This window comes from Capra hircus, chromosome 3 (genome assembly GCF_001704415.2).
Source record: "Capra hircus breed San Clemente chromosome 3, ASM170441v1, whole genome shotgun sequence".
Classification (NCBI taxonomy): Eukaryota; Metazoa; Chordata; class Mammalia; order Artiodactyla; family Bovidae; genus Capra; species Capra hircus.
The window spans coordinates 100,705,376-100,723,072 of NC_030810.1; the positions used below are offsets into that span (position 1 = coordinate 100,705,376).

At 51.5% G+C, this 17,697-nt stretch overlaps 1 protein-coding gene across 1 annotated transcript; it reads right to left on the reverse strand.

The window, feature by feature from the left end:
* On the reverse strand, positions 272-9,066 carry SELENBP1 (selenium binding protein 1). Its single transcript, XM_005677603.3, has 12 exons — positions 8,949-9,066; positions 6,170-6,226; positions 5,912-6,024; positions 5,454-5,639; positions 4,659-4,779; positions 2,998-3,180; positions 2,537-2,715; positions 1,735-1,813; positions 1,518-1,639; positions 1,168-1,260; positions 886-1,004; positions 272-695 (listed from the first exon to the last, which is right to left on the reverse strand). The coding sequence occupies exons 1-12, from the start codon at positions 8,950-8,952 to the stop codon at positions 533-535; spliced, it is 1,419 nt and encodes a 472-aa protein (XP_005677660.2). The 5' UTR covers positions 8,953-9,066; the 3' UTR covers positions 272-532.

Below are 17,697 nucleotides of genomic sequence, written 5' to 3' on the forward strand. Positions count from 1 at the left end.
AAAGATTAAAAAAATATATATAGTTTAGGAACACTGATTGATAGTCTCACCCTGCCAGCTCTTCTTGTGACAACCGCCTTAAAAATCTTCAGGTTCTATCTGGCCATAAAAGTGAGATTTTGGCACTATTAGCATAGTACTGTATCACTGGCATGAACTAGTCATCATAACTACCCCACCCCTTGGTCCTCTTCAGGACTTTCCTGGGCAAGATACAAAGGGTCAACAGAGGAGGAGCCATAGGCCCAGTGCCCCCAGAGACAAGGTGATCTCAGGAAGAGGTTCACCAGTTTATTTTTTAGAAAAATCATTTCCAACAGCTCATGTAAAAACAGCACAGTGAGTGGCTTGTGGCCGTGGCAGGCAGATGGAGACATGGCTGACTACATGTCAACAGCCTGGGTTTGGCTTTAAAAGGAGAAGCTGCTAAGGGTCAGAGGCTGAGAGCAGAGTGAAGCCAGGTCTCTGCAGAACGGAGGGTTCAAAACGTGGAATGCAGCTAGGAGCCGGAGTGGGGGGCTGGGGGGCTGCTTCAGAGCCAGATGTCAGAGCTGCAGTCACCCCCAGGGTAGCGGAGCTCATGGGCCAGGGCTGGGCCAAGGGGCTCCTTCCCAAAATCCACCAGGAAGTTGGGGTTCAACTTCAGCCCTCCCCTTACTGTGTCTACGTCGACCTGCAGCATCACAGAGCCTTCCCTGGCGGAGACAGGGCAGGAGAAGAAAGAGGTCAGGGGCCACCTCTCCTTCAAAATTAGGTAAGTGTTGGGGGAGGGAAGAGGGCTTCCTGAGGAGGGAGCAGAGTCTGCAAGCAGAGCTGAGGAGTCTTCAGGAAGCCCAACCCCTCTGGGAGAGGAGGGCTGGGAGGGGAGCCAGGCTGTCTCCTTACCTGATGAGATCAGGGTAAAACTGCTTGTCCCAGGCACTGTACAGCGATGTGGTGACATAGAGACGGGTCCCATCCAAGCTGAGCTGGATCATCTGAGGGCCTCCAGCCACTTGCTTCCCCTTGGGAAAACCAGGGGTCAGACCCCAGGGTTACATACGGGTCGTGGGAATCAGTGGCACCACTCAAACCCTGAGAGATATTCAGCTGTGGCCCAGCCCTCTCCCCCATACTTCTCCAGCAGGGATCTGAGGGACCCTTGATCTGTGGGGGAGACAGCCTCACCTTGACCACCAGGGGCTCTGGCTGGCACTTCAGCTCCTGGTCCTCCAAGACCTGCACAGGGCCTCCCTTAACAATGCTGCCCCCGAGGAAGATCTGGATGGGGAGGTACAGAGCAGAAAGGAGGACAGTGGTGGGCGGTGAGGACATTCCAGGAAGAGCACCTCACTTCCTCACATTCCCCACGTGCAACCACGATTCCCTGTGGTGCTGGCCCGAACATCCCTCAGCCCCCATCTCTGCTTTTCCCGCACCTTCTTTATCATCCCCCAGGTACTTTGTACCCTTTGCCTCAGGTCTAGACATCTACTTCCTCCCTCCCTCCCTCCCTCTCCATCCTGCTGGGACCCCACCTGTCCCACGAGGCGGGGCCTCTTGGGGTCAGAGATGTCATACTGTCGCAGGTCCCCGTGCAGCCAGTTGCTGAAGTAGAGGAAGCGGTCGTCCAGGGACAGCAGGATGTCAGTGATCAGGCCTGGGGGTAGGGGGTGGGGTCCACAGGCTTTAGGGACTCTTGTTCCCCAGCCCAGAAATCAACGTTCCAATTCCCATGCTCCCCCGAGCACTCACTTGGCATTTCGGGCAGTATCCAACCCTTCACTTTCTTGGAGGGCACCTGGATCACCTTCTCCACTGACCAAGTCCCTCCCTGCATTGGGGTTAAGAGGCAGAGAGGGGAGCCTGTCAGAGCTGGGTGATGGGTGTCAGGTCTGTCTCCCTAGAGTGTACTGTCTGCAGAGACAGAGTAGGTATAGGTCTTGCCGCTAGGGTCTAGCTCCCATGCAGACCTTCCTAAGGCAGGGATCATGTCTGTTTTCCCCTTGTATTCCCAGCACTTAGCACAGTGTGTGTGTGTGTGTGTGTGTGTGTGTGTGTGTGTGTGTGTGTGCGCGCTAAGTTGCTTAAGCTGTGTCCGACTCTTTGCGACCCTATGGACCTCAGTCCACCAGGTTCCTCTGCCCATGGATGGGGTTCTCCTGGCAAGAATACTGCAGTGGATTGCTGTGCCCTGCTCCAGGGGTTCTTCTCCACCAAGGGATCAAACCCACGTCTCTTTACATCTACCTGCATTGGTAGGTGGGTTCTTTACCACTAGCACCACCTCAGAAACCCTAGCACAGTGCCTGACTCACTAAATATTTTTTGAATGAATGAATGAATATGGCCAGTTGGGGCTTAGGGAGAAATTAGCCTAGGACAGAGAAGAGAGGCAGGGCGGGTGTCTTATTTTTAATTCCTGGGAAGTCTGGGTTGGTGGAGCCAGAGGAGGAGGAGGCCTGGGTCACCCTGAGGGAGAAGGGAGTGACACAGTACGGAAGCTGGCAGACAGTGGACAGGACTGCTGGGAGGAGAGGGCCAGAGCTCACACCACCTGGTTCTTGTAGAAGCGCTGAATGTTGGAGCCAAGGGCACAGCCCACGAAGCCCTGGTCGGCGGCCGGGTTGTGTAGGAAGCGGATCTCCAGGGGGATGAGACCGTCCTGCATAGTCAGGGTCTGCACCCTCTCACGGCGCTGCCAGTCCCACACGTGTAAGCGCTGCCCATACAGCCCTGGGGTGGAGATGCGGCCGAAGATGGAATCAGGATCAGGGCAGGAGAGCCTGGGCCAAGGCTGGGGCCCAGCCCAGGGTAGAAGGATGAAAGATGGGTTGGAGGGATCAGAAGGATGCTTGAGCAAGTCAGAGCACTCAGCACATCCTATACCATCACCCCAAGGTTCCGAGATCCACATGAGGGAAGTAAGATGGCTGGAGAGTGGGGGTTTGGAAGAGAAAAGCAGGGGTTCATGTGAGCAGGCTCCAGCCAGCCCATGGGTATACAGGGGATTCTCACCTGCCTCCACATCAGCAGGGTTGAAGCCATCTTGTAACACATTGGGAGCTGCCCATTCAGTACTGATCATGACATTGTGTCGAGGTTGATACCAGAAGTCATAGCCCATAGGTGCAGCACCTCCAGGCTGCTCCCACGTCCCCTTCACCTCAAATGTCTCTCCATCCAGGAGCACAAAACCCCCTGAGCAGTGAGGAAAGTCAAGCGGTAGGTAAAGGTGGTGGAGACAGCACCTGCATCCAGCCCTCACCCCAGGCCTGTCCAGGAGGCTCCGAGCCTATTGCCTGGTGCCCCTCCTTGCTGGGTTTGCCAGGTCCTTAGATTCAGGAGGTGGATTTGGCCACCTGTCTAAAGGGTCCCACCCAGAAGGCCAGGTGAAAGGTGGGGACTTGCTCTGGAGTCTCTGCCTCTCATCAGTTCCTCCCTCTCCCAGACCACAGGGTCCATTTTTCCTCCCTTGTGCCAGGATCTTTTGGGACTCTGTACCCTATGCTTCCTTTGCCCAGCCTCCTATTTTCAGTGTAGGATTCCTGCCAGAGTCTAAACTCCATTCTGCTCACTACATTTTTTTAGACAGAGAAAATGCTATTTATTTGTAATTCGACACGAGTCCCCACTATGTTTTTCCCTAGCTGAGTTGGTTGTGACGCCTTGCCATTTCTTTGCAAATGTAAATAGATGTCTACTCCAAAGTGTTCTTAAATCTTGGAATGTCATGCAACCCATCTTCTAGAAAAAGCAGTTAAATGGAGTCTAATGCAGTAACCTTGATCTAATGCAATCTAATGCAGTAATCTGCTGCAGTCTATTGCAGCAATCAGTAAGGCCATCCATGACCTTAACTGATAGTTCACTCCAAGCCCCTTGGGTGGAAAGCTCTGGTGAAACAGGTGAGGCTGGGAGAGAAGTAATACAGCACGGTGATTAGGACATAAATTGGGGAGCCACAGTGCCAGGTTTGAGTTCCAGCTCTGCCACTTAATAGCTGCTGACTTAACCAGTCTGCGCCCCAGGTTCCTAACATGTGAAACAGGGATCACAGTAGCATCTATCTCCGAGGTTGCGTCTGGCACATAGTAGACATTTCATGTAAAAGCTATTGATCACACCATAAGTGAGCAAGTAGCTGTGACAATTAAGGATCCCAAGGATTGTAAGATTTGCTCTTGAATTTGGGAAGGCTGATATTAAATGTATCTGTTTTCTGAGGCCATGTCTGTACTCTCTCACATTCCCCATGGCAGACCAGAACTTGTAAGTGAATTCATCATTCAAGGCTCATTCTCATAAAAATAATTGAAACAGCTAAAGTTACACACATGTGTGCTAAGTCATTTCAGTTTTGTCTGACTGTGTTCAACCCTATGGACTACAGCCCACCAGGTTTCTCTGTCCATGGGGTTCTCTAGGCAGGAATACTGGAGTGGGTTGCCCTGCCCTCCTCCAGGGGATCTTCCTGACCCAGGGATCGAACCCACATCTCTTACGTCAACCTGCATTGGCAGCTAAGTTCTTTACCACTAATGCCAGCTGGGAAGACCAAAGTTACATGATTATTATTTAAATATTGGATGAGATCCCCCCTCTGATTCTCCCGGGAAGGTCATTCCATCACTCCCATAGTTTGGAGTCCGCTTCCCTCACAGGTGTGCCTACAATACCTTTGCCATTGCCCTTGGGGTCTCCCAGGGAACTGATCATCACCTCCCCACTGGCCAGACAGTGGCTGGTGTGGAGGTAGCCCAGGTCACACTTGGCATGGATCTCCTTGGGCTCGATGACCTGGAGAGGGGTAAGGAATGATGTCAGAAACTAACAGGGCCAGGAGTCTCCACTCCTTACTCCTCCCCTCCCACACTCCTACTTGCTGACCCACCCTCTTTTCCTTTCAAACAGGGACACAATTTTCCCTGTAGGAATATGGCAAAGGTTCAGTCTGCAGAGCAGCAGTGGCGTCAGACTGACAAGTCTCTGGCAGAAAGCTGGAATTTCTCTCCTCCCTCCTCCCCGTTCCTCCCCAGTCTTGAGGACATTCACAGCCCTTTGAGACCATAAGCTCCTCCCAGGCTGGGAGGATGCCAGTGTCAATTCTGTATCACCAGCGGCCAGCAGTGAGTGCCTGGCACAAAGAGGGCACTCAGCAAAGTGTTGAAAGGAGGGATCAGAGGCTCCGCCTAAGGGAAACCCTGGCCTCACGAACTCACTGGGGAAGAAATGGCTCCTTCAGCTCAGAGTGAAAAACAAGAGCCTCCTTCCTCCCTTGTGGTGCCTCTGGGCGACAATGACCCAGCACATATGGTAACTCTCCTCCAAAGTCCAGCCCCACTCCCTGCTGCCAAGCCTGACTCTGCGCAGGAGCCCGAGGCAGCTGCTGTAGGGGCAGCTTTCCTGCCCATAGGCTGCCCCAGGCGCTGAGCACATTAGGGGCTCAGAGCTGGCTAGGGCAGAGGACGTGCCTTGTGCAGCTTTGGAGCACGGGGCTCGGTGGCCACGTCCACCACATAGACTCGGGAGGAGATGAGGCTGGGCAGCACCAGCTTGGTGCGTGACTTGGTGCTGTCCCCAAAGCAGCTACTGCAGGTGTTCCATCCTGAGTGATGCAGTTCGTCCTTCAGGTTGGGCATGGGCAGCCGGTGGATGACCTAGCAGAGGAGAGCAGGTATGAGCGGTGCTTATCCAGACCATGCCTCTGTGCACTTTTCAAAAAGGGGCCCCCGACCCACTGCAACTGGCAGCAGAGCACAGCCTTGATTCCAGCACTGACCTTGCACATGGGTGGGGGTGCTCTTGTGCAATGAGCAACCTGAACAACCAGACCCAGGGAGGGTGAAGAAAGACGGAGTGGGGAGGGCATTGTCAGGGCAGTCTAGAGGAGGGGGTCTTAGGGCCCACTGGTGTCCAAACACCACCTCACCTGGGAATACTGGGGAGACTTGGGGTTAACATCCACAGTGGCCAGGTAATCCGGGGCTTCAATGCCCGTGTTTCGGTAAATGCAGGGCAGGTAGACAAGCTCCTCCCTGGGTCCTAGTGGGTAGAAAGCAGGCAGTGGGGGTGACAGGCTGGGGAGGAGGGCCAGACTTACGTGCAGGGTGTGCCAGCAACAGGGTCAGTAACAGGCACTGGCTTGCCCACTCCTGGGGATGCCGGATCTCAACCTTTTCACACTTACCTTTCATGGCCTCCAGAGGGGAAGGGTAGCCAGGTCCGCACTTCCCACATTTGGTGGCTGTGGAAACAATGGCGCTTGTTGGCTGGCCCACGCTCTGGAGGGCCAAGGCTCCTTCCTTACATGCTGCAGCCCCCAATCCTCCCATCCCGCCACTGGCCAAGGCAGAGGCACCATCCCAGGTCCCCTCCAGATCCTCCTGAGTGTGTGGGAGTGGTGGGAAGAGTTGCAGAGACACACTTGAAGGTGCACAGACCCTCAAGCAGGACCCAGGGGAGGCAGGAGAAGGGAAAGTGCAGGGGAGGCTGTCTGGTGCAATGGTTATGACATTGACTTGAGCCCCCATCTCAGCTGGTCACTGACTGGCCATGGGAACTTAGACACATCACTTAACCTTGGCCTCAGTTTTCACATCATCTGTAAAAAGAGGGTAATAAGAATACCACAGTGGGCTTGTATGAGAAATAAACCAGGAGTTGAAGTCAAGTGTAGGGCTGTGTACTTGCCTGGGAGCAGCCAGTAAACCCTGGCTGTGCTTGAGGAATAGCCCTCAGGTGGCGCCTATTCATCTCATTTCACTTGAAAGGCATCTAAGCCAGGAGCTGGGATACTTCCTGCTTCCCTCCCCTCTGGGTCCCAACCTCAGGCTGCCAGCCAGCGCTAGGGTTATATAACCAAGAGTCTGGGAAGGGTTAGGAGAAAGTTCAAGGCTGCAGGACTGACGCCAGCTGAAGATCCTTAGATCCTTAGAAATTGGTTTCTACCCCTGTGTGGGCCCCATCCACTTGGTTTATCTGCAAACCAACCCTGGAAAGTTCAGATGCCCAACCACCAGAGCTGTAGGAAGTGGCCCTCCTTGTCCCCTGATGTCTGCCAAGAGAAGCCACGTGGATCTAGGGGACCAAAGTCTGGAACCAAAGTCAGTCCCTGACAAGGATGGCTACCACTAGGCATTAAGCATCAGGATTTGGGGCCTAACCTGGAGGAAGGGCTGAGGAATAAACAGAGGGAGCTGTAGGCCAGAAAAAACCCTGGAGTGGAGTTCACAGGACTTGACACGGCCTCCCTGCTGGAGCATGGCCAGTCTGGTGCCTGGGCTCAGGCCCTCAGCCAGGGAGCCAGGCCCCCTACTTGCAGCAGCCACGTGAATTAGGAGTCTGAAAGGCAGTAACAGCATTGTAGAGTCCAGAGTGTGGTTTCAAGGTCCAGGTTTGACATCTACTCTCTCCATTTTCTCCCCTTTGCCTAAAAGGGCTAATAATACCTCACCTTCTTCTCTAAGTGGCCGTGAAGGCCAAACAAGACAAAGTATTCAGAAGTACTTTCAAGTGAGAAATGTATAAATATGGGTAGGGCTGTGCCAGAGATCCAAGGTAGTGCCTGGTGCCCAGAGAGAGGGCTGGGCTGGGCTGGGACAGGTGAGGCCCAGCCCCAAGGAATTAATACTTGTTCAGCTCTACAACCAAGCTGTGCCAGGGTCTGGCACAGGAGGGGAGGGGGAGGGGAAGGAGGTTGCCAGAAACAGAATGGAAGGAGGTTCAAAACTCCAAGACATCAAGGGACTTCCCTGGTGGTCCACTGGTTAAGAATCTGCCTTGCAGTGCAGGGGATGTGGGTTCGATCCCTAGTTGGGGAATTAAGATTCTGCAGGCAGTAAGGCTACTAAGCCCACAGCTCTGGAACCCATGCACCACAACTAGAGAACCCTCGCTGCGATTAAAAGATCCCTGGTGCTGCAACTAGGACCCCATGAAACCAAATAAATGAATAAAAATGTGAAACAAACAAACCAAAACTCCAAGACATCAAGACAGAGATACAAAAACTGCAAAGCCAGAGACTGAGAGAGAAGTAAAGGTATGAAGGAGGTGTGTTGTGAAGGAGGTATCGCCCCAAGCACTATCCTCCCATCCCAGAGCCCAAGTGCCCCATGCCCCAACACCCACAGCATTTCCCCCAGTCAGGGTCAGGCCCTGTGAGCCACTCAAACTCCACTGAGCATCAGTCCTCTTTCTAGGGGAGCATCTATCTTAAGCATTTCAAGCAACATTCTCTGAATATCTTTGGGTTGGAGATGAGCCCAGGGGTTCTTCCAAAGCCAGGCTGGCTTGTTGGGCATTCCATCAGTACAGGAAAGAGCCAGGTCTCAGGAGACAAGAACCTCAATACTCCCAAGCAGACCCAGGCTCCTCCTCAGCCTGACATCAAGAAGTCCACAGATAGGGGAACAGGAGAGCTTGGAGACTTGGAGGACTGAGAAGGTGGAGGCACTGAAACAGTCTGAAACAGCCCTTCTCCCCCGCCCTCCGTTTTAAGAGAGTGTGGGGGCTCCCTGACCTCCCTCCTGGAGTGATCGGTGGGGCAGGATGGCTAGAGAGCTCCCTGGCCAGGGGCCGGGTTCCCTAGTGACTGCAGCGAGAAGCTGGCCTAGGGCTGGAGCAGGGTTGTCAGTCTCCCATGGTAACTGTCGCCGCACAGTTGCTCCTAAGTGCCCTCACCCGCACGTATTTTCTCAGCTGCTGCAAGGCTCCCTGGTCCCAGGCTGCAGCTGGGGAGCTGGGTTGGAGCCCAAGGTCACCCTTCCCAGCAGTCCCTCTGCCTTCCCCGACGGACGATTCCAGAACTTTGGCTCTGGGAAATGCAGGGGTGGGGTGGCGACGGTGGAGCAGAGCCGTGCAGCTCCCGCCGCTAACCAGCTCCGGCTCCAGGTTTTTGGTCACTTCCTGGATCGGGGTGGGCCAGCGGCGGGCCGCGCACGGTGGTCGGAAGCCCCGCTCCTTACCCATGCCGCTCGCTGGTGCGCTTTGCTCCCGAGGGGTCTGCCAGGAGTGGGCAGAAAGAGAAGGCTGTGCAGGTGTCCAGGCTGGCTGGCTGTGCGGGAAAGGGGCACCGGGACGGAATTTATACAAACAATTGGGGTGGGCGGGGCAGGGGGAGGGCCCGGGCCGCCGCTAGGAGGGAATGACGGATAGCGGCTGGCCAGCTGGGGCACTTTCAAACGGCCTGGGCAACTGTTTGTGTGAGAGTGCAAGTGTGTGTGCGAAGGAACCTGAGCGTGTGCAGATGTGCGCTGTGTCTGAGCACGTTTCCCTTTAGCGGGGTGGGTGCCTGGGCATGTGCTTCTGTGTATCTGGGCGGGCGCTGCCTGCGTGGGTGTGCGTGTGCCTGCGGGAATGTATATCTGTGTCTGTGTGGCTATGTGAGGGCGCTTGTGTGTCACCATCGGTGGCTGTGTACGTGTGTGCCTGTGCACATCTGTGTGCCTGCCAGAATGTTTATGCTTTTGTGGGCATGGGCATGTGTGTTTGCATGAGTGTGTATGCTCACACGTTTCTGGATCTCTCAACGCTCATCTCTGCACGTGGACCTGACTCTTGACATTCAGAGACTCTGAGGACTGTGGGCTCATTTGCTCCCCCATCCGTAGCCAGGGTCAGCTCCCCGCTGAGGTTCCTTCTCATTCCAGACATCTGTGTCCCCTACCTCAGCTGCCCTGATAGGAGCCAGGGCAGGGTTGTGCGTCCAGGTTCCACCTGCCCCAGACCCATTTGCTCCTCATAAGCTTTGGAGTGGAAAGAAGCTCGGCAGTGCTCATTATCACCCTCTGCTACCCTCGTAAACCTCAGAAGGTGAAAGTGGAATGCTCCCCCTCATCTCCCAGCCTGGTGCCCTGACAACTCCTCAGGGCAGCATAGTAGGGCCCGAGGACAGTCCAGTGTGATGCCATTGTCCCTAGCTGACCGTGACAGGCCCTAAAACTCAGGCTCTCCATCTATCCAGGATATAGTTCTCCAACTGGAGGATTCCATGACTGCTGAGCCTGCTAATAGAGTGTCCCAGCTCCTAGGCAAATGACAGCTACTTGCTCAAGAACTGAGGCATGGTTGAAGCCTGATCCCTTAACTCTCTGGGGGCTGCTCTCATCTGGGGAGCGAGGGTTTAGAGAGCTGGACAAGAGGACTCCCACAAATTGCTCTGCATCTCGAAACCAAGGGCCCCCTCTGTCATCAAACTTGGCTACGTGACTGGGGTAACCCCCACCCCCGTCTAGGAACCTGCTGGCTCTGGTCTCTGGAAGCCTCTTTCATCTCCTCGGATGAAAGCTGTGCGGTGAAGTTTTTATTGGAGAGTGAAAGCAACGTTTGGGCTTGAGGTTGCCAGTTGAAAAGAGCCACAGGGCTTCCAAACCAGAGTGGCAGGCAGGAGAGCGAGGCTGGGCTTCGGTGTGTGGTGTGCTGGGTGTCTGGCCTCCTGGTTCCCATGGGTGAGGGATCATTTGACTCAAGGGAGGATGCTCTGTGGCTGCCCATGACCGGGGTCCTCTTATCCCCTCATCCCCAGTGTCACTCAGCCCCTCTTGGCTCTTTCCTGCTTCTGCATTCTTGCCATTGTACTGTCGCCCAGGCAGCTGACAAGGGGGTGCAGCTGTCCCGCAGGGGGTGGCCCCTGAGGGCTGCTTCTTCACCTTTGCCAGCTTCCTGCTTCCAAGCTGCCTCCACTCACCCTGCCCCATCCCTCTGGCCACCCTCATTCTGGGGTCTCTATTGCCTACCTCTTCTTTACTCTTCTACTTTTTGGCTTGAGGGAGACTAACAGCCAAGATCGGAAAGAGAAAGAACCCTCAGCCCCCGCCTTATCAAAAGTTCTTAACTTCAAAGAAGCTATTATTTAGCTCATCCCAGAGTCTGTCACATGCCCTGCGGCTCCACACTCTCACCTCTAGCCTCTTCCTGCGATTTTCTCTCAGAATCCTCACTCCAGAGCCTGCAAAGTTCTGGGGAAAGTTGTCCTAATCGGGGCTGCAGGTAGCGGCAACCCAGGGTCAGGGTTCAGACTGATAATGATAATGGAGAAGCACCCTTGGTGTAGTTGCTTCTTTGGGTCCGAACAGGGCTTGGGGTGAACTGTACCCCAATCAGCACGGGTCTCCTGAGTGCCCCTAGTACTGCCTCTCAGGAATTTCAGGGATCCCTTTCCTGAAACAGAGGCCAACCAGAGCTGGGCGAGTTGGACTTCAGTCTACTCACCCGGGTGGCCCTGCATGACGCCCTGACTCTGGGCGTCCCCCAGCCCGAAACAGGGTGCTTGGGAAGGCTGGTGGGTGGATGTATTCCTTCTGTTGTTTCAAGCCCCAGAGAAGCGCAGTAACTATTAGAGGTGATAGGTTATCAGGTTAACAGCTAGACAGCCAGGCGATTGTGTAACTGATTGTGTAACCGCTGCCTGAGCTTTGGCTGTGGCCTCCACAAACAGCAAGTGGGGTGTTCCTGGCTGAATTGGGGGCCCTGGAGCCGCAGCCACAGGGGGCGGGGGTGGGGGACGCTGCTGCTGCTGCTGCTGCTGCTGCTGCTGCTGCTGCTAAGTCACTTCAGTTGTGTCCAACTCTGTGCGACCCCATAGATGGCAGCCCACCAGGCTCCCCCGTCCCTGGGATTCTCCAGGCAAGAACACTGGAGTGGGTTGCCAGTTCCTTCTCCAATGCATGGAAGTGAAAAGTGAAAGAGAAGTGGCTCAGTCGTATCCGACTCTTTGCGACCCCCTGGACTGCAGCCTACCAGGCTCCTCCGTCCATGGGATTTTCCAGGCAGGAGTACTGGAGTGGGGTCCCCCCTTTTTCTTTCACCTGAAGCCCGATTTCTTTGGGACCCTGTAAAGAGGCCCTGAGAACATTGATGGGGAAACAGGGAATTGAGGAAAGAAGTACTAAACCCAGTGAAGGGAAGGAAGAGGAGATGATGAACAACATGATGTATTTACAAAAGAAAAGAAAACTTGGTGTTCTTCATCTCTAGCAAAACAAAAGTGACAGGAAAGCAGCCGCAATTGGCCTGGGAGTGATATTGGGAAGAAAGAAAAATTAAGTTATGAAATCTCCTCCCACGCACCAGCCCTTGTCTAGTGCCCAGTTTAACCCTTGTCCCAACCCGATCTTGTAAGTACATCATCTTTTCTCTTACAAAGAAACTGAGGCTCAGAGAGGGTCAAGGCAACTGACAGATGGTATGGCAGGATTTCCATCCAGATCTGTCTGATTCAGGAGCTCACAGTTTTTATAATCATTCCTTGGCATTTCTGTGTTTTGTTTTGCTTTGTTTGGTTGAAGGAGGAGGGTGGGGAGCACAGAAGGAATGTGGAAAGCTGTGGTGTTTTGTTTCTGAGAAATCTCAGGACATGGAGAATTTTTCTCTGAAAGGGGGAGAGGAGTGAGGAAGCAGCTGTCCTCAGCTTGGAACTGTGCAGTCTTGGTGGGGGGAGTGGTGTAGACTCCCCTGTGCTCCAGGAAAGACTGGGAGCATATACATCTGAATGCCAGCCTGGTTACCTTTGGAAAGAGGCAATGAAAGGAAGGGGATAATTTTCCATTATTTAAAAAATATACTTGTGCATTTTAAAAGATAACCAGCATGGGGAATTCCCTGGTGGACTCAGTGCTTTCAATGCTGTGACCCGGTTTCAAGCCCTGGTCAGGGAACTAAAATCCCACAAGCTACACAGCCAAAACAAAGCTGTGGCCAAAAAGAAGAAAAGAAAAGAGAACAAGCATGTGTTACTTTTGTAACCAAACTCCAAGTAAAGGTATTACAACAAAACAAACACACATATATATTAATATTAGAGAGAGAAAGGAAGGAAGGAAGGAGAGCAGGGTGGAAGATCAGTGTGTTGCAGTCAGGGCCACAGTGGGGTCCCATGCCTTGGAGAAGGACTGGCTCTGGACCCTTCACACAGCAGCTGTCTCGCTAACCTGTCCGCGCTCTCCTTTGGAAGACAAACGTGTGCGTGGTCATTCATGCATTCAATCTCCGCAAACACCCTGTTTTGGCAGGCAAAGTGGTCAACAAGACAAAATTTCTATCAAAGAGGTGACATTCTAAGGGAGACGGCCTTAGAATATTATCGAATATCTTAGATAACAACTAATCAAGTAAATATATAAATAAGTAGGATCATTTCATATACGTTCTAGGGTGCTTCCCTGGTGGCTCAGATAGTAAAGAATCTGCCCACAATGCAGGAGAGTTGGGTTCAATCCCTGGGTCAGGAAGGTCGCCTGAAGAAGGGCATGGCAACCCACTCCAGTATTCTTGCCTGGAGAATTCCATGGACAGAGAGCCAGGTGGGCTATACTCCATGGGGTCACAAAGAGTCAGACATGATTGACTAATGCTTCCATATAAGTGCTAGGAAGGAAGTCTGACAATGTCAAGGTGATAGAACAACATTCAGTAGGGCTGTCTGGTATATACAGGGACAGATTTGTGTGCAAAAGAGCAGCATAAACAAACGAAGAGCCCAAGAACACACGAAGGTATACAAAAATGTCTGTAGCACACAAAGTGGCAGCCTATGGCAGCCTGGAGCAGAACTGGCTGGACAGGTGGAGGTTTTAACCAGCTCAGAATTTCTGAGCCCTGCCCTGCTCATTTCTCCGCACTCTCAGAGGAAGAGAATTTTACTGAGAACCTGTTACCAGGTGTGACTGGTGCCAGGCTGGGCGCTGCATGCTAGCAGCAGGCCCAGAGCAAACTTGGAGAGGCAAGGACCTTTTTCCCTCATCCCGTATTAATGAGACAGAATCTTACTAATTTATCCAGCTGCTTGCCCTCATTTCGCATTATCTCCTGTCTCTGAACAATGCTGAATTCAGAGCTTGCTGCCCAGACCCACAACAAAGCTCAGAGAAGAGAAATAAAGAGAAAACCACAGTGCCCTCTGCCAGGGCTTCCTGCAAAGGGCAGAATGTGAGAGAGCCTCCTTCCTACCTCTAATACACGCAGAAATATCCTCCCTCTGGCCTGCAGCCGGTGCTTGAAACTTCACCACCCACCGTTTCTGTCTTTGTCTTGTGGGGTGACCTCTTCTCACCCCTGAGCTGCAAGGATTACCCCTGGGGTGGTAAGCCACAAGCACCTTAGCAGTGTGGTCAGATGTATGCCTCCCAGTGGGCAGTGCTGAGGAGTGGCTATTAGTCTAATGGCAAGAGCAAGGGAGACTCTAAAGAGGGGATAGAAAGTGCTTTAAAAGCGCTTAATTATTTTGTCTCTATTTCTCTTTTTCCCTTATTTATTTATTTTTTCTGGCCATGCTGGGTGATGCATGGGATCTTAGTTCCCCTCCTCCTCCTCCTTTTTGTGTACAGTCGTGTAGTCCATGCGAGCCCCTGGACTACAGCCTGCCAGGCTCCTCTGTCCATGGAATTATCCTGGTAAGAATACTGGAGTGGATTGCCATTTCCTACTCAAAGGACTCTTCCTGATTCAGGGGTCGAACCTGCGTCTTCTGCATTGGCAGGGGGGTTCTTTACCTCTGCACCACCTGGAAAGCCCTGTAATTCACCTGCCAGGGATCAAACCCACACCCCCCGCCTTGGAATCGCAGAGTCTTTTTGGGGTTGTTGTTTGTTTATTTTTGGCTGTTCCAGGTCTTCGTTGCTCTGTGCAGGTTTTCTCTATGTGCGGTGGTTGGGGCCTGCCCTTCGCTGTAGCGCTCTGGCTTCTCGTTGTGGTGGCTTTGCTTGTTGTGGAGCACGATCTCTACGGCTCCCAGACTCTAGAGCACGGGCTCAGTAGTTATGGCACACATGCTTAGTTGCTCCATGGCGTGTGGGGTCTTCCTGGATCAGGGATCAAACCTGTGTCTCCTGCATTGGCAGGCAGATTTTTTACCACTGTGCCACTAGGGAAGCCAGGAAGCTTGGAGTCTTAACCACTGGACTTCCAGGAAAGTGCCTGTTCCTATCTCTTGAGAGAAAAAAAAAAGAACAGCAAGTAGGATAGGGAGATCTCTCTCTTTCTCTCATTCTAGAAGGTGTCAATAAATAGAAAAATAGAATGAATAGTATAATGAACCCACAGGTACATCATCCGCTTTCAGTAAAAATCAGCTTATAACCCATTTTGTTTCAACTATACCTCCCAGCCTCCCTCTACCTTGGATTTCTTTTTTGGCAGTGAACTCTAGGCATTTTATTATATTTTGAATTAATATTTCAGTATGTATCCCTTCAAGATAATAATCCTTTTTAAAATTAATTTTTAATTAATTAATTAATTATTAGGGCAAAGGCTAATAGAGTTTTGCCAAGAGAGTGCACTGGTCATAGCAAAAACCCTCTTCCAACAACACAAGACAAGACTCTATACGTGGATATCACCAGATGGCCAACACCGAAATCAGGTTGATTATTTCTTTGCAGCCAAAGATGAAGAAGCTCTATACAGTCAGCAAAAACAAGACCAGGAGCTGACTGTGGCTCAGATCATGAACTCCTTATTACCAAATTCAAAATTAAATTGAAGAAAGTAGGGAGAACCATTCAGGTACGACCTAAATCAAATCCCTTTTGATTATACATTGGAAGTGAGAAAAAGATTTAAGGGACTAGATCTGATACACAGAGTGCCTGATGAACTATGGATGGAGGTTTGTGACATTGTACAGGAGACAGAGATCCAGACCAACCCCAAGAAAAAGAAATGTAAAAAAGCAAAGTGGCTGTCTGAGGAAGCCTTACAAATAGCTGTGAAAAGAAGAGAAGTGAAAAGCAAAGGAGAAAGGAAAGATATACCCATTTGAATGCAGAGTTCTAAAGAATAGCAAGGAGAGATAAGAAATCCTTCCTCAGTGATCAGTGCAAAGAAATAGAGGAAAACAATGGGAAAGACAAGAGATCTCTTCAAGAAAATTAAAGATACCAAGGGAACTTTTCATGCAAAGATGGGCTTAATAAAGGACAGAAATGGTCTGGACCTAACAAGCAGAAGATATTAAGAAGAGGTGGCAAGAATGCACAGAAGAACTGTATAAAAAAGATCTTCACAACCCATATAATCACGATGGTATGATCACTCACCTAGAGTCAGACATCCTGGAACGTGAAGTCAAGGGGCCTTAGGAAGCATTACTATGAATAAAGCTAGTGGAGGTGATGGAATTCCAGTTGAGCTATTTCAAGTCCTAAAAGGTGATGCTGTGAAAGTGCTGCACTCAATATGCCAGCAAATTCGGAAAACTCAGCAGTGCCCACAGGACTGGAAAAAGTCAGTTTTCATTCCAATCCCAAAGAAAAGCAATGTCAAAGAATGCTCAAACTATTGCAAAATTGTGCTCATTTCACACACTAGTAAAGTAATGCTCAAAATTCTCCAAGCCAGGCTTCAGCAATATGTGAACCGTGAACTTCCAGATGTTCAAGCTGGTTTTAGAAAAGGCAGAGGAACCAGAGATCAAATTGCCAACATTCGCTGGATCATGGAAAAGCAAGAGAGTTCCAGAAAAACTCTATTTCTGCTTTATTGACTATGCCAAAGCCTTTGATTGTGTGGAAAATTCTGGAAGAGAGAGAGTACCAGACCACCTGACCTGCCTCTTGAGAAACCTGTATGCAGGTCAGGAAGCAACAGTTAGAACTGGACATGGAACAACAGACTGGTTCCAAATAGGAAAAGGAGTACGTCAAGGCTGTATATTGTCATCCTGCTTATTTAACTTCTATGCAGAGTACATCATGAGAAACGCTGGGCTGGAAGAAGCACAAACTGGAATCAAGATTGCTGGGAGAAACATCAATAACCTCAGATATGCAGATGACTCCTCCCTTACGGCAGAACTCGAAGAACTAAAGAGCCTTTTGATGAAAGTGAAAGAGGAGAGTGAAAAAGTTGGCTTAAAGCTCAACATTCAGAAAACGAAGATCATGGCATCTGGTCCCGTCACATCATGGCAAATAGATGGAAAAACAGTGGTAACAGCGGCAGACTTTATTTTTCTGGGCTCCAAAATCACTGCAGATGGTGATTGCAGCCATGAAATTAAAAGACGCTTACTCCTTGGAAGGAAAGTTATGACCAACCTAGATAGCATATTAAAGAGCAGAAGCATTACTTTGCTGACAAAGGTCTGTCTAGTCAAGGCTATTGTTTTTCCAGTGGTCATGTATGGATGTGAGAGTTGGACTGTGAAGAAGGCTGAGCGCCGAAGAATTGATGCTTTTGAACTGTGGTGTTGGAGAAGACTCTTGAGAGTCCCTTGGACTGCAAGGAGATCCAACCAGTCCATTCTGAAGGAGATCAGCCCTGGGATTTCTTTGAAAGGAATGATGCTAAAGCTGAAACTCCAATACTTTGGTCACCTGATGTGAACAAGTGACTCATTAGAAAAGACCCTGATGCTGGGAAAGATTGAAGGCAGGAGGAGAAGGGTTTGACAGATGGTTGGATGGCATCACTGACTCAATGGACATGAGTTTGGGTAAACCCCGGGAAATGGTGATGGACAGGGAGGCCTGGCGTGCTGTGGTCCATGGGGTCACAAAGAGTTGGACACAACTGAGCAACTGAACTGAACAGATGGCTGTGCTGAGTCCTTGCGACTCCTCGGGCTCACTCTGGCCCTGATGAACGGGGGCTACTTCCAGTTGCTGTGCTCGGGCTTCTCATTGTGGTGGCTTCTCTTGTTGCCGAGCACAGGCTCCAGGACTCCCAGGTCTCAGTAGCTGCAGCCCACAGGCTCTGTAGTTGCATTCCCCAGGC